At 38.7% G+C, this 15341-nt stretch overlaps 2 protein-coding genes and 1 long non-coding RNA gene across 4 annotated transcripts; 1 reads left to right on the plus strand and 2 right to left on the minus strand.

Annotated features, from left to right (window-relative positions):
• Window positions 1-1272: 1272 nt before the first annotated feature.
• On the plus strand, window positions 1273-5132 carry LOC104119532 (ACT domain-containing protein ACR1). The gene is made up of 8 exons (XM_009631055.4): window positions 1273-1547; window positions 2037-2167; window positions 2447-2492; window positions 2947-3061; window positions 3255-3322; window positions 3576-4232; window positions 4348-4452; window positions 4569-5132. The coding sequence occupies exons 2-8, from the start codon at window positions 2094-2096 to the stop codon at window positions 4962-4964; spliced, it is 1461 nt and encodes a 486-aa protein (XP_009629350.1). The 5' UTR covers window positions 1273-1547; window positions 2037-2093; the 3' UTR covers window positions 4965-5132.
• On the minus strand, window positions 4977-5579 carry LOC138906642 (uncharacterized). The gene is made up of 2 exons (XR_011414152.1): window positions 5134-5579; window positions 4977-5036 (listed from the first exon to the last, which is right to left on the minus strand). It is a non-coding gene; the product is annotated as an uncharacterized lncRNA (long non-coding RNA).
• Window positions 5580-5806: 227 nt separating this feature from the next.
• Window positions 5807-10433, minus strand: LOC104119531 (uncharacterized). 2 transcript variants are annotated; one of them, XM_009631054.4, is made up of 3 exons: window positions 9723-10433; window positions 8116-8303; window positions 5807-6626 (listed from the first exon to the last, which is right to left on the minus strand). In XM_009631054.4, the coding sequence occupies exons 1-3, from the start codon at window positions 10285-10287 to the stop codon at window positions 5967-5969; spliced, it is 1413 nt and encodes a 470-aa protein (XP_009629349.1). In that variant the 5' UTR covers window positions 10288-10433; the 3' UTR covers window positions 5807-5966. The 2 variants fall into 2 exon arrangements, with proteins under 2 accessions (XP_009629349.1, XP_009629348.1); XM_009631053.4 differs by having other exon boundaries at window positions 8116-8306; window positions 9723-10429.
• Between the last annotated feature and the right edge of the window lie 4908 nt (window positions 10434-15341).

A 15341-nucleotide genomic window follows, 5' to 3' on the forward strand; every position in this document is an offset into this window, starting at 1 on the left:
TTGATCATTGAGTAGTAGCAATAATAAGTTTGACAACTTCATTAGTACGTCACCTAATGCATGCTAATTAACCTATTGGTTTATCTAGTCTAGTAAGAACGGAGAAAAAAAAGAGTTGGAAAAAACGTGCAGGCCCATATAACTATAAAGAAAAAGGATAACGTGCTTTGCGAATTTCATTCTCGGCCACCATTTTCGCTTGGCAACTACGTATCGACAGTTCGACACCTACCACCCGAGCCGCCGCAGTGGATCTAGGAGTCTGCCACGCCCATATTTGACTGCACTCGTGGCACCCCAAAACGTAAAGGTTCACCGCCAACGCCTAATAAGTCTTTTATACATAATTTTAGTAATAGGAATGTGCGTAGAGAAAGTCCATTAGGATAACAAATTAAATGGAGTAGTAGTATATCATTTCCGGGGTTCAAATTCAAGATACTAGTTAAGAGTTCAAGAGATTGTAACCATTCAACTGAATGGTGATTAATTAGCTAATAAGTATTAAATCATGAGAAATACTTTCAAATGTTGAACATAATTTTATGGAAAAAAATTTATATGTTTGGATAGTAGCATTCAAATACTTTTTCAGTACATACGTGTTCAAATTATAAGTATTTTATTGTTTATGAATATGTCAGTAAAATATTCTTTTCGTTATATTTTATGTGTCTTAATTTGATCGAAACAGTTTCTCTACTCCTCCGAGTAGGGGTAAGGTCTGCGTACACTTTACCCTCTCCAAACCTCACTTGTGAGATTTTACTGGATTGTTGTTGTTGTTGTAATTTGATCGAACATGAAGTGTAAGAATGTAAAAAAACTTTTGAATTATATAGCCTTAAACTAAGTGTATAATTGATATTCCTTCACCAAAAAATTACACAGTGTAGTTAGATAATTTTTTTAACGTATATATACTATATGTTTAAATTTTCTTAACTTTTTGTGTATTTATTTATTTATATTTTGGCTCTCTTTAATAAAATGATATTGTGCATAAGGTAAAAAAGACATTTTAAACGTTATGATTTTAATTATATCATGTCATTTTTAGAAGTTGTGCTATTAACGGTAAAGGAAAAATAAAACACATAAATTAAAACAAAAAAGCATAAACATAGGCGTAAACTATTTGAACAGCTTATATATTATCCAAACGCACTCAATCGTGACTCTCATGAGAATTATGAAAGCACAGCCAAAAAGATTTAAAAAATAATGACACCAAATAAACAGAAAACTTGGAGAAAAAGAAAAAAAGAAAACAAGAAAAGGAGAGAGACAGGTGAAGGGGACTTTCTTGTGGTTGAAAAGAAAAAGAAACAGTAAGTGCGGATCTCCCCTTTAATTTGCATAGTTAGGAGAGCCACATAACCCATACATCTATTAGCTGCAGTTTTTGATACCTATATTGACTCTGTCTCCTACTCTCCCTCCCTCCCATCCTATATATACACATTTCTCTTCTTCCTCACCTTCTTTCTTGGTTCTTAGAATTCAATCCCAGAAACTGAAATCAACAAGCTTTCTTTAATTCCCAGGTAAATTTCTCTGTCAATCTTCCCCTGTTTGAAATCTTGTTTAAACCAAAAGTTTTTTGTTAAATTATATGTAGGATCAATTCTGTTCAAAACCTTCGTTTGCATTCATTCAACTACTTTCTTCAAAGTTCCAATCTTTTTTCTTATGCTATATCAAGAAAGTGAGGAAAAAAATATCAAGAATTTCCTCCCCTGAGTTATGAATCTCCTCTTAGAATTTCGTCATCTCGTTATAGGATGATTACTACTTATCTTGAACTACTTATCATCAATGTGGAAGTGCTTTCTTGGAAATTTAGAAAAGTTTATCTCAAATTTCTACTCAATCTTCGCTGTTTAAGAAATTATACCACTGTTTATCTATCTTTTTTTATTTCCACGTGTTTGTATATTACTATTCTTTTTCCAACTTCTTGATTTTCAATTACAATTTTATATAAATATTGATTTTTCTCACATATTGTACCTTTATCTATTTGCATATTACAGAATCGAATTACAGCTTCTAGCTAAGTTAAACGTCAGAGCTTTGAGGATCAGGACATTATGGAGATTTCTGCTTACAAACCCTATGGTGATCCTGAGTTCGAGTCACTCATAGAAAGAATTCACCCTCCCAGGTTCAATGCATTTTCAATACTACCATGTATCTATATGGTTATAACAGTCCTAATAATGTATTGGTTTGTACACCAGTTCAATGAATACATAACATATTTCTTTATATATATAACTATCGCTAAACAATTGTTACTTAAGACACATTATCACTTCAATTTATCACTTAATCATAGTAAATTGAAATAATTTGGTGTAAACACCGAGTACATGTATGTTTTGTCACCCTTTAATTTGTATAAAAGGGATGCTTATTTGTTTCTTGTTTGTTGGCTTTTCAGAGTGTGCATTGATAATGATTCCTGCCGAGACTGCACTATAGTGAAGGCAAGTGAGGATTAAAGAAGAATCTTTTGCTATTATTCTATGTGCAATCTGTTCCATTTTAATTGGAAATTTCTATCATTGGTTATTCAAAAGGACGATAATACCAATCGATGTATTAGATAATGACTTGGTTTGCGTTGTTTTGGCATGAGTGGGGGTACCTACCAGTTAAAATGGATTCCATCAGAGATTCGAAAAGAACTAATTAAAGAACCCCTACCGTACAAGAGTATCAGCGTATAAACCTGCGTTAGCATCATTTAATAGTTGTAATTATTTAAGTTAGCGAATAAGCTTATATATACATGTGCGGATATAGTTGAACAATTTTTTTAATTATTCATTGTCACAGAATAGTAGTGAGTACTGGACCCTACTCTAGATTAAGGGGATCCCATAGGTTCTGTCTTACAAGTACTGAGACGTATTTGTTGTTGTTGTCTGTGTATCACAGGTTGATAGTGCGAACAAACACGGTATATTGCTGGAGATGGTTCAAGTTCTGACTGATCTCGACCTTGTGATTTCAAAATCATACATATGCTCTGATGGTGGCTGGTTAATGGATGGTTAGTTCTCCTTTACTCTATGCCTTTCTCACCTCACCAATTGCTTAACCATCTTTCCCACAACAAATCAAGAATGAATCAACAGCTGGTTTGAGTATTATAATCCAATATAGAAATGCAACTAACAACTTTCTGATCCATATCTGAGTCATCCACAACTATAAGATTTGTTTTTTTCTTGCATCTTTACCAGTTTTCCACGTGACTGACCAACTTGGGAACAAAATTACTGACGAAAGCCTCATCCACTACATCGAACAGGTTAGTCTATACTTTCTCTATGCTTCAGTGACTTAAATTAAGTATTCCAAAAAACATTTAGTGGGTTTTAGGGATAAGGCCAACAAAGCAGTTAATTTGCTCAATTTGCCCTCCTCTTGCTCTTTACTCATTTCATTTTTTTTAAAAGAAATTGCCGAGCAAAGAAGTATGCTGGCAACTGTTGTCCAAAAGTATAGTATATGTTTTTTCTTTCAAATTAACATTTAACTAAAACAAGCTTAGTGTTTGACAGGCTATTTGTGCTAGTAGAAGAGGGTCCAGGGAAATCCAAACATGTGTTGATAGAAATGTAAGACCAAGGCATGTTTCAATGGAGCACACGGCTATGGAGATGACGGGGATAGATAGACCCGGACTAATGTCTGAGATATCTGCTGTGCTGGCTGAGTTGGGTTGCCACGTGTCTGCTGCTGTGGCATGGACACATAACAAACGAGCAGCATGCATTGTCTACGTGGAAGATGAACTGAAGCATGGGCCAATCCAGGACCCCTATCGAGTGGCACAAGTACAGGAACAACTGGAGAATGTTGTAGAGGCCCACCATTATGATGGGGAGCGACGGAGTGTGAGGCTCGCAGCACCGGCAGCTAGCCAAACCCATACCGAAAGGAGGCTCCACCAATTGATGGCTGCTGACAGAGACTATGAGCAATGTTGTTCCTGTGGTTATGAGTCGAGTGCAGATGATGAAGTATACAGGCAGAAAAAGGGATGTAATGGTACAGAAGTGAAGGTAGAAAATTGTAGGCAGAAAGGCTACTCCATTGTTACTGTGAGGAGTGTAGACAGACCCAAATTACTATTTGACACAATCTGCACCTTGACAGACTTGCAGTATGTCGTATTCCACGCCTCCATCAGCTCTTTTGAATCCATTGCTGTTCAGGTAAAATCTGTTGCTTTTGCCCAACTGCTCCTTAAAGTCCCTAGAGGTTCTGCGCCAGACAGGACGGTCCTCATGCTTTGTTTCTAACATTTCTATGTATGCATGAAAATCTCAGGAATACTATGTGAGACACAAGAATGGATGGACTCTGGATTCAGAAAGTGAAAGACGTAGACTGACCCAAAATCTGATGGCTGCCACTGAGAGGAGAGTATCCCATGTAAGTTTCAAAGGATTGACTAACACAACATTTACAGTATATTTTCTTAATTCAACTTCCCTACTCCCCTATAACAGAAAGGTACTCACGATTTGAAGTGACTATGATTTGTACAGGGATTGAGGCTGGATGTTAGTACTCAAAACAGGGTAGGATTGTTATCAGACGTTACAAGAGTGTTTCGGGAGAGCGGATTATCCATTAGCAGGGCCGAGATTGGGATACAAGGCGAAAAAGCAGTTGGCACATTCTATGTAAAAGATGCTTCAGGACAAGCTGTTAACCCAGAAACCTTGGAGACAGTACGAAGAGAAATTGGAGGCACTGTCCTGGTGGTAAATAAATCCTTGGGGAGATCAAGTTCTCAACCCACTTCTTCATCAAATACAACCCCTAACATAAGCACTAGCCACAGCAGCAGCAAGCAAGACAAACCTGGTTTCTCACTAGGGAGCTTGTTGTGGTCTCAGGTTGAGTGGCTTTCTAGCAATTTCAGACCTATAAAATCCTAAGATTCCAACTGGTGCTCCGGAGATGCTTGTCTGTTTTGGCCATCTTATTTGTAAATACATAGCATCATCCCTCTGTAAATAATTAGCAACACTTGTAAATAATGATAGTCACATGATACCATGTACATAGCTTTGCAGCATAAAACAAGTGCAAGTTCTGAAGTTCAACCATTGGTGTCTCTATCAACTGCTCTCTCCCTCTTCTAACAGTTGAGTCAACTCCACCAATTTTCAACAGATTCTGAATTGGTCACTGAAAATGAAGGGAAAGCGACATTTCATTTACCACCTGTCTTAAGCATTCGGACAACTCTAATCAGTGGACTTGAGTAACTGGCTCTAACTTAGATGATGCGGAAAGGGTATGTCTTACTAATCGAGGTGACACCTTAACTAAACAAGTGAAGAAGCTCAGACTCATTAAACGACTTTTTATTGATTACACAGGTTAATTAACATTGATTAAGCTTGACAATTAAATTTGGAATTATCTCCTTTGAATTATGCTCATATAGTGAAACAAATAGGAAGACACCATCAGAATTCTGCTAGACACATCATCAACATTTAATATCACAAAAACTATATTGCAAGCCTCGAAGACATCTACTAACAAGGACTAACATGTGTAGTTGATATGCAGCAAGTACACATATAGTTGTAAGTTGTAGGAAAAGAGTATATTGTAAAGAGGTTAATTGTTTTTGTGTCATTCAAAGGGGGATGTCCATTCTGGCTTAATGGAGTATTGTGCAGAAGCACAAACTCAACTTTCTTCTTGTAGTTTTCTCTTGTTATATATATTGCCACCATATGGCAGAATCAATTAAAAAAAAAATGCATTAGTGTAATAACGGGAGCAACCCAATTGTTATTCATTATGGTTCTATGTACAAACATATAGTTGAGAATTCTTAGCGCAGAGCGGAGAAAGGAGGATAGGGAACAACTATTCACAACCATAAATAAGCGGAAATAACTATATTTAAACCTTACATAAGGTCATGCCACCTCAATGTCATTAATATCCAGCCAATCATTTGATTCTTTGCTATCAGGATTCTGCACATTTGCCTTAACAGAACCACTCTGATTCACAGAGCTGATATCACTGGAGCTTTTCCTCAACTGGACCCAATCTCGTGAGTCCTTATCAGAACTGTAATTTACTTTCTTTGAATTTGCGGGCACATCTGAATCATCCTCTTCAAGATCGCTGAAGGACACATCTTCATCATTCTCAACGGACATCCCCGTTTTACTGCTACCCATAATTTCTGTACTTTCTTCCTTTAACCAATCATCAGCATCCTCTTCATCACTCTCTTCTAACTTTATAACCGATGCAGATTGCAGTTTTTCATCTTTGCTATTGGTAATAGGTCCTTCAACCACAAGTTTATCAATTGTTTGATTTTCACTAATGACAGGGCGCAAGTCGGCACCAGAGCCGGAAACTGTAGGTGAAGTGGCAGATTCCACACTAGGTATCTCTTGAACCACATCCGCAGAAACAGCAGTGGACGAGACGGCAAGCATCTCCTCATGTTGAGAGCCACTCCTGTCAGTTGATTCAGAAGTTTCCTTCTTTGACCAATCTTCTTCTATTGGCTTGGTTCGCTTATGTAACTCGTGTGCCAATGAGGCCCTGGCTCTGACAACCTACACACAGGATTAGCATTTTTAGCACCAACGGTTAACAGCAACCATTCTCGAGCACGAGGAATAAAGGATTAGTTACACGCTCTGATCATTTGCTAAGTAACCGAGCATGACCAGTCACTCTGCTTCAGTTTGGATTTTAAAAAAAAAAAAAAGGTTTCAGTACTGGATTCTTTTTTTAAAAATTAAGTTCAGTATTGGATTCATGCTCATTATATAGATTGACAGGTTATTGTCTCCCTCCCTGCTCATTCACAAGCACACTACTGAATAATACACGTTTACGGTATAAATTAGGGGGTCCAGGGGGGTAACAAGAAGCCCAAGGAAAATCATAGGATGCTCACCAGAAAAATTTGAACCAAAAGTAATGCATTAAAGAAGTACAACCTTGAAGCATTCAACAGTCAAAGAGATGAAAGGATAGAGCAGGAGAATTTCCAAGAAGCAACATAAGCAGCAAAACAAAAAAGGAGAGGAAAGATTCATGGTGAAAAGACAGGTAGGAAGATGTTTCGACTAGCGCCCATGAATGGCCACAATGGCTTCACATGTACAGTAGTGAAGGCCCAAGAATAGTAGTGCATCAAAAATAGGATAAAGAATAATCTCAAAGCTCTGATGGCTTGTTCAAATGGAGATGCAATTGGAATTTGGAACAGTAAAAGGAAGTGCAGATTGCGTGCTGCAGAAATACTAGCATCGGTTTAACGAGAAATAAGCTAAAAAGCTTCTCACTGGGAAAAGGCTATTCTGACCCATACACATCAGTATAACAACTTCCATGTATCCCCCCCAAAAAGAAATCACTTCTCTACAAGAGTTGTTTACCTAGAATCAAAAGAGGCCAGGAATTTCTATAAACCCCATAATTAACCATGATATGTGGTGTTCTCTTAAATCACAGATTAACTTTTTCTGTTTAGGATAGTCCCAACTGTGTCTATTACCTCACAACGATACATTTCCCTATGCTCCTTAAGACTTATACAGCATTCTATTACAAATGGTAACGCAAGAGCTACATTATAGTAAGAGTTGTGCACATCTTAGTCCCACTTCTACTATAAAAATTTCAATACTTATTTCACAACCAGCACAGATAAAAGATGACCTTAAATGGGGATGGTATGATTGAACTGCCGACCTTATCAAAGAGAAGAAAACAAAAATTTAACTACTGAACTCCGAAAAAGAAGGATTTATCTAGCGACGTCCGTAAATTAAATCATAATCAGCCTGTCTCCAGGTCCAACACCAATTCCATTAATCTACATTCTACTCATACGGAACCATAGTAGACAGTGTCAATTGGTGTCATAAGCCAACTAGTCATAGATGGTAAGTTATGCATGGAATAGCTTCTATTACCTTTGCAGATAAATATTGTTTTTCTTGGTAAAAGGGAAAAAAAAAGCATCACTTCAAGTGCTAAATAGAACAGAAATGAGAAATGGAACCATTACTGGCATAACGTGAAGTGCCTTACCTGGGGTGTGGATAAAAGTTCAGCATCTTGTTTATCCAATCTAGGGTGAAGAAGAACAAAGTAAATCTCCCAAAAGCGAGCCTCACTCATGTAACCTGGGCAGAGCTCAATCCTCAAAGCAGCCAGTCTTGGAGCAAGACGTTCAACAGCTAATGCATGCTCTTGTTGTGCATCAGACAAGTCAAAATCTACTGTAAAGGGAAAAACCATAAGATAATTGATGTGAGCTAATTGCTTAATATTCCCTATAAGTTTACACAACGCAAAGTATACATTACACAAAACTACACTAGGAGTAGTGATAGCCACGTACGTGGAAAATAGTTATTTCCGTGCATAATAACCACTAGTTTATGTATTAAGGGCTTCAAAATTAGCCAGCAAACTACGGAAGCAGAAAACATGCAATTAGCGTATTTAAGAGAATGAATGTATAATATTTATTTGACTAGTAGGGTAAGAATGTGTAACAGTATGATATATGAAAGAATGGTAAACAATTTGAAAGATTGATCCAAAAGTAGCAGAACATAGTAATTGGTGTCATCGACTGACATAAAAACGTTAAGTTATCTGTTGAGTGTTAAGACTAACCACTTATGTAAATACGCAGAAAAACTACCTCTTCAAGTCCTAGATAAGAAAATGAAAGTGAGAAAGAGAGTCAGCATATATAATTACATGTCACGATTATAATGGGAGTATTAATAAAAGTTCAGCGCCTTGTTTAGGGTGAATAAGTACAGATATGATCTAAATCATTGATAAATATAAGGGCAGTGATGCAAACATCCAAAGGTTAACGATTCATCATGAAATGCACATAAATAAGCATTTCACTGTTTGACTGCTGGACATGCAAAAGATATCTGTGCACAACGCTTGCAACTTTTAACCCTCTATTTTCAAGTAATCAAACAGGCATTGCACTTTTTACCCCTATTCAAGTTTCTTTTTTCTTTCTAATTCCATTAAGGACTTGATTCCACAAAATTTTCATTTGCTAGGACAATGTTTTACCACTAACCAAGAAGGAGTTTCAACCTCTCTGATCCCCTAGTTCAAATTTGAAATACCAAATTATCATACAGTACCACATCAATTAACAATCTCTTAGACTATGCTTGAGTTTGCAAAACCAACATATATATCAGGAACAGATCAGGACAGCAGTTTTGGAACCCCAGTACACGGGATCCTGCATTAATCGAATTGAAACCTCAATAAAGCTTCCATCTTTTCTATCTTTCCTGTTGATACCTAGTAATTGGAGTGTTTCAGTTTAAGGCCAGTGTGAATTGATGGGTGATCTTTCGCAAGCTACAAGTGTAAAATAGTACTTAGTATATTCAACCTTTGACATCCGCTTTTTATTCGACAGTTCAATTTCATATCATATTCGGCTAAGAGAGGAAAGTCTTTTCATGCTCAAGCCATCTTTTCAATCTCTGAACTCTTCTTCTGTTAGAACCCCACCCCCCACCCCACCCCACCCCACCCAAGAGTAGCACTTGACCGTTTGATCTAGAGCATTGTAGTGAGTATTAAAACGCAGCGAAAGTATCAAAGGGCAGGTTCAAGTAGAAAATGAAAAAGGGAAAAGACACCTTCGTCATCATCGTCGTCGAGCAAAGGGAAATCCAACCAAGTTTCAGGATGCATAGCAATGTCCCTCACAAAAGCTACTACATCCTCAGTAACACCTACTGCACCTCTACCTTCTTCTTCCTCCTCCTCTGGTCCCAGTTGCAGTAAGTTGGACGCCATTTTGGTAATTTCGGAGACAGGAATATTCTTCGACAGCTTAGATATTCCAGTCTTGAATCTGCCGCCAATTTCAGCAATATCGCTCCGCAAACCCGCGATCCCTGCCAGGTCGGATTCCTCGTTATCCGAATTACGATTCGGTTCTGAATTCGGATCCTCTAAAGGTTTGTAGGGCTCAGATTGAGGCGGTGGGGCCAGAAACGAAGCCACTCCCCAGAATTGACGGGTTAGGGTTTTGGTAAGCTCTGAGATGTCCTCCTTGACGCCGCGTGATGGTGAATTATCATCTGTTTGTTGCTTCTCCTCAGTGGAGTGATCGTGATTTGGACTTGAAACGACGTCGTTCCTATCGTCGTCGTCGTCAAGTTTGAGTGTGTTGGCGATAGATCGAGCAAACCATGACATTGTAAGATCACGAACTGAGAAATGAGGAAAACGTTCACAGGTCGCCGGCGAAGACTATTTGGTTTGGACAGTTGCGAACTTCGCAATCTATCTACAAGCAAATAATATGAGCTCAAGGAGGACAGATAAGCAGAACACTACTACGTCGTCGTTTTATGGCCAGCTAGCCCAATTGGGTGCTTGCCTTATAGTATTAGTTGCTCTCGCAATGCTTCGCCAAAAATAATTGGTGTTGCTTCAAAATTATGAAAACCTTGTTTTGGAAAAAAATAATTTAACCAAACACTAAGAAATGAGCGTTTTTCGACTCTTCTGGAAAAAACATTCTTCATAATTTTAAAGCAAAGTTCATTTGGATAATATTTGTTAAATTTGAAAAAATGAGTATTTGAGTTGAACTTCATTAGACATAAATGTCATTTGAAAAGAAGTAAGTACAAGTTTTGTGAGTAAAAAATAAAAATTATTATGTCAATTGAAATACTCTTTAAATAAGTTTTCAACGTTCAAATTCTCTATTCAAGTTGAAGTTGAATAACGAATAAAATTATAAAGTAAATTGAAAAATATTTCAACAACAACTGATTTTGTTATGAGATAGTTTATGATGTTCATATTGTGCCTCTGCATCTATTATTGAGTAAACGTCATATAATAATTAATCTAGCCAGGGGCGGATGTAGGGTATACTCGACGGATTCAATTGAACCCATAATTTTTTACGTAAAGTAAAAATTTATATGTAAAAAATCATTCATATTGCAAAAAATAGTACATATGAACTCATAACTTTAAAAATATAATAGGTTCAATGCTAAAAAATTTTAAAAATTGAATCCATATAATTTAAATATTGAATCTGTCCCTGATTCTAACTATGCCTACAGAATGAAGTACCTACCACACCGAGATACATGCCTTGAAGCGAAGGACTTGAACGACATGCTCTTTGACATGTTATTAATCAAGCACTAATAGGAATAATATGATGTCCAAAATAATTTCTCAGCTCGAATAAACCAATCAAACTCATTCTTCAATTGCCCTTTGCCATTCTAAACCTTGCGGTCTTGCACCATTTCAGGACCTGGATTTATATCACTTTGGGCCTTAAATCCTATCCTTTTCCCGATTCTTTCTCTCTTTTTATTGATGACACACTATTTTATGATATTAAAAAGGGATAAATTTCACAAATAATCATATAATTATGACTTTTGTTCATCAAAGTCATATAACTTTGTTTTCTCACACAACAATTATATAATTATGATTTTTTTTCACCAAAGTCATACAACTATATTTTCTCACACAAAAATCATAAAACTTTTACTAACTCTCACAAAAATCATAGTGATCGAAAAATACAAATTTTCAGTAGTATTTTCTTATTTTGTGGTTTATTATTTTTTATTTTCAGTCGCAATTCATCACCGTCGGCCAGATTTTCGTTAACTTCAAGGGCTGCAATCCAGGTTTTACTGTTCCTCTATTGTCTTGATATTTTAATAGTTTGATATCTTAGCATTATTGTATCTCCATGCATGCCTATTAGTTCCTATATCTTTAATTAATATTTGCCCTAGCATTGTCAAATTAATTGCATTAGTGATAGTTTTGCCTACTTGTTTATACTGTTATCTATCTATTTACATCTTTATTTTGAATCTTTATTCAATATATCCCCGAGTAGTTCTGCTCTAGTTTTGCGCATCTTCTTTTTGACCTTTAATTGTAGATTATAGTTCCCTTTAGTGCCTTTATTTTATTTCTTCACCTGTTTTTCTGACCTTTAGTTGTAGATTATAGTTTCGGCTAGTTCCTTTATTTTATCTCTTCACCTGTTTTGCGATCTTTCGTTGTAGATTATATTTCGATTATTCATTTTATTTGTGTGCTTGTTTTCGGGATAGTGCTTGCGTAGTGTCTCCTAGATTATAGTGGCTTTGGTGAACGATGGTAGGGTAAGGTCTTGTCCTCGGGGGGAGGGGGTGCGTAAGGGGGGTAAGAGGGCTAGGGGAGCTACTAGGCTGAGAGTGGGGTCTTGGAACATAGGAACTTTGACTGGTAAATCTGTAGAGTTAGCGAAGATTCTCGAGAAAAGGAAGATTAATATAGCTTGTGTACAGGAGACTAGGTGGGTAGGAGATAAGGCGCGAGATGCGGATAGGTTCAAACTATGGTATTCTGGGAGGGTGAGGGGCAGGAACGGGAGTAGTTATCTTGGTTGATAAAGACCTCTGTGAACTAGTGGTGGAGGTTAGGAGGGTGAATGACATGCTGATGACTATTAAGCTAGTTGTTGGAGGTTTTACTTTGAACATAATCAGTGTGTACGTACCCCAAGCAGGCTTGGAGGAAGAAGTCAAGAGGCGTTTCTGGGAGGATTTGAATGAGATGGTGCGTGGTATCCCGCATACCGAAAAGCTTTTCATAGGAGGAGATTTCAACGGCCGCATTGGAGAGACGTCTGGGGGTATGATGATTTGCATGGTGGCTATGGTTTTGGAGATAGAAACGGATGAGGAACGTCTCTGCTGGACTTTGCTAGAGCATTTGATTTTGTGATAGAAAACTCTAGTTTCCCGAAGAAGATGGAGCACTTGGTCATCTTCCGGAGTTTGGTGGTCGAGACTCAGATTAATTATTTACTCTGTAGGAAGTCTGATAGAAGTCTTTGCACATATTGCAAGGTCATCCCGAGTGAGAACCTCTCGACCCTTCATAGGCGCCTTGAGATCACGAGGAAGATGGCGATGTATAGCCAATATAGGATCAAGTGAGGAGCCTTGACAGAAGCTAAGGCATAGAAGTTGGGGGTCAAGCTGCTGACTATGGGGCTTGGAGGAGTAGTGGGGACGAAAGTGCTATGTGGACCACAACTGCGCAGTGCATTAGAGAAGTTACGAGAGGGGTATTAGGGGTCTCAAAGGGTTACTCTGGTGGTCACAAGGGAGACTGGTGGTAGAGTGGGGAGGTTCAAGGAAAAGTAAAAACCAAGAAAGCGGCGCATCTGAAGCTAGTGAAAAGTGTAGACCAGGAGGAGAGGAGGGCAAATAGGGAGCAATATAAGTTGGCTAAGAAAGAGGCAAATCTAGCAGTTACGGTGGTCAAGACTGCAACTTTTAGTCGTTTGTAAGAGGAACTCGAGGGCCGAGGTGTGGATAAGAGGTTGTTCAGGTTAGCCAAGGAGCGAGAAAGGAAGGATCGTGACTTGGACCAAGTGAAGTGCATCAAGGACGAAGAAGATAAAGTTTTGCTGGATGAGGGGCTTATCCGTCGGAGATGGCAGACCTACTTCCATAGTCTTTTGAACGAGGAAGGGGATATGAACATTGTACTGGGTGATTTGAAACTCTCTGGGAGTTGTTGTGACTTTGGGTATTGTAGGCGGATTAGAGTTGATAAAGTGGAGGGGGCTATGCGTAAGATGAGCAGGGGCAAAGCGACCGGGCCGGATAAAATCCCGGTGGAGTTTTGGAAGAGTGCGGGCAAGGAAGGCTTGGAGTGGCTTACTAGGTTATTTGATATCATTTTTAGAATGAAGAAGATGCCTGAAGAGTGGAGATAGAGCACGATGGTTCTTGTATACAAGAACAAGGGTGATATCCAAAATTGCAATAGCTATCGGGGTATCAAGGTACTAAGCCATACTATGAAAGTCTGGGAGAGAGTGGTAGAGCTAAGGGTGAGGAGGAGTGTGTCTATTTTCGAGAACCAGTTCGGGTTTATGCCGGGGTGTTTGACTACAGAAGCCATCCACCTTGTTAGGAGATTGATGGAGCAGTATAGGGAGATGAAGAAGGACTTGCATATGATGTTCATCGACTTAGAAAAGGCGTACGATAAAGTTCCGAGGGAGGTTTTATGGAGATGTTTGGAGGCTAGAGTGTACCAGTTGCCTACGTTAGGGTGATTAAAGACATGCATGATGGAGCAAAAGAACCATGTGAGGACGGTGGGTGGGGACTCAGACCATTTTTCGGTTATGATGGGGATGCATCAAGGGTCGACACTCAGCCCTTTTTTATTTGCCCTAGCGATTGATGTACTGACGCGCCACATCCAAGGGGAGATGTCGTGGTGTATGCTATTTGCAGATTATATTGTATTGATTGACGAGACCCGAGGCAGTGCAAACGCGCAGTTAGAGGTATAGAGGCAGACCCTAGAGTCTAAAGGTTTCAAGTTGAGCAGGACCAAGACAGAATACTTGGAGTGTAAGTTCAGTGGTGAGACTCAAGGAGGAGAAGGGGGGTGAGGCTGGACTCGCAGGTCATCCCTAAGAGAGGAATTTTTATGTATTTTGGGTCTATTATTCTGCGGGATGGGGAGATCGATGAAGGTGTCATACATCGTATTGGGGCGGGATGGATGAAATGGAGACTCACTTCCAGTGTTTTGTGTGACAAGAATGTGCCACCGAATCTTAAAGGTAAGTTCTACAGAGTGGTGGTTAGACTGACGATGTTGTACGGGACTGAGTATTGGCCAGTCAAGATCGCTCGTGCCCAGAAGATGAAGGTAGCGGAGATGAGGATGTTGAGATGGATGTGCGGGCACACCAGATTAGATAGGATTAGAAATGAGGTTATTCACGACAAAATGGGTGTGGCCCCTATTGAGGAAAAGATGCGAGAAGCGCGACTTAGGTAGTTTGGTCATGTGAGGAGGAGGAGCACAGACGCCCCGGTGAGAAGGTGTGAGAGGCTGACTTTGGAGGGCCTACAGAGAGGTAGAGGTAGGCCAAAAAAGAGGTGGGGAAAGGTGATTAGGCAAGACATGGCGCAGTTTCAGCTGACAGAGGGCATGGCCCTTGATAGGAAGGTATGAAGGTCGAGGATTATGGTAGCAGAGTAGGTAGTCTAGAGTGTTCATAATAGTAGTATTTGCATGCAGTCTCGTTTTCTGTTGGTAGTAGGTTTTTATCACTAATCGTTGTTTTGTTTCATCGTTGATCACCGTACTATCTTGTTGTCTTTATTCTGCTTTTATGGGGCTTTTGGTGTTGTCCCTTCTTGTCTTTATTTTCATTAATGTGGTGCTTATACTTT

Source organism: Nicotiana tomentosiformis, chromosome 2 (assembly GCF_000390325.3).
Source record: "Nicotiana tomentosiformis chromosome 2, ASM39032v3, whole genome shotgun sequence".
NCBI lineage: Eukaryota > Viridiplantae > Streptophyta > Magnoliopsida > Solanales > Solanaceae > Nicotiana > Nicotiana tomentosiformis.

Excerpts from the sequence above, each read along its gene's own strand:
- LOC104119532 (XM_009631055.4), top strand. The coding sequence starts at position 2,094 with ATGGAGATTTCTGCTTACAAACCCTATGGTGATCCTGAGTTCGAGTCA. Across the intron at positions 3,062-3,254 it reads TGGTGGCTGGTTAATGGATG|TTTTCCACGTGACTGACCAA; the intron begins GTTAGTTCTCCT and ends CATCTTTACCAG. Across the intron at positions 4,233-4,347 it reads TTGAATCCATTGCTGTTCAG|GAATACTATGTGAGACACAA; the intron begins GTAAAATCTGTT and ends TGAAAATCTCAG.
- LOC104119531 (XM_009631053.4), bottom strand. The coding sequence starts at position 10,287 with ATGTCATGGTTTGCTCGATCTATCGCCAACACACTCAAACTTGACGAC. Across the intron at positions 8,307-9,722 it reads CGACGACGATGATGACGAAG|TAGATTTTGACTTGTCTGAT; the intron begins GTGTCTTTTCCC and ends TTCCCTTTACAG. Across the intron at positions 6,627-8,115 it reads AACTTTTATCCACACCCCAG|GTTGTCAGAGCCAGGGCCTC; the intron begins GTAAGGCACTTC and ends TCCTGTGTGTAG.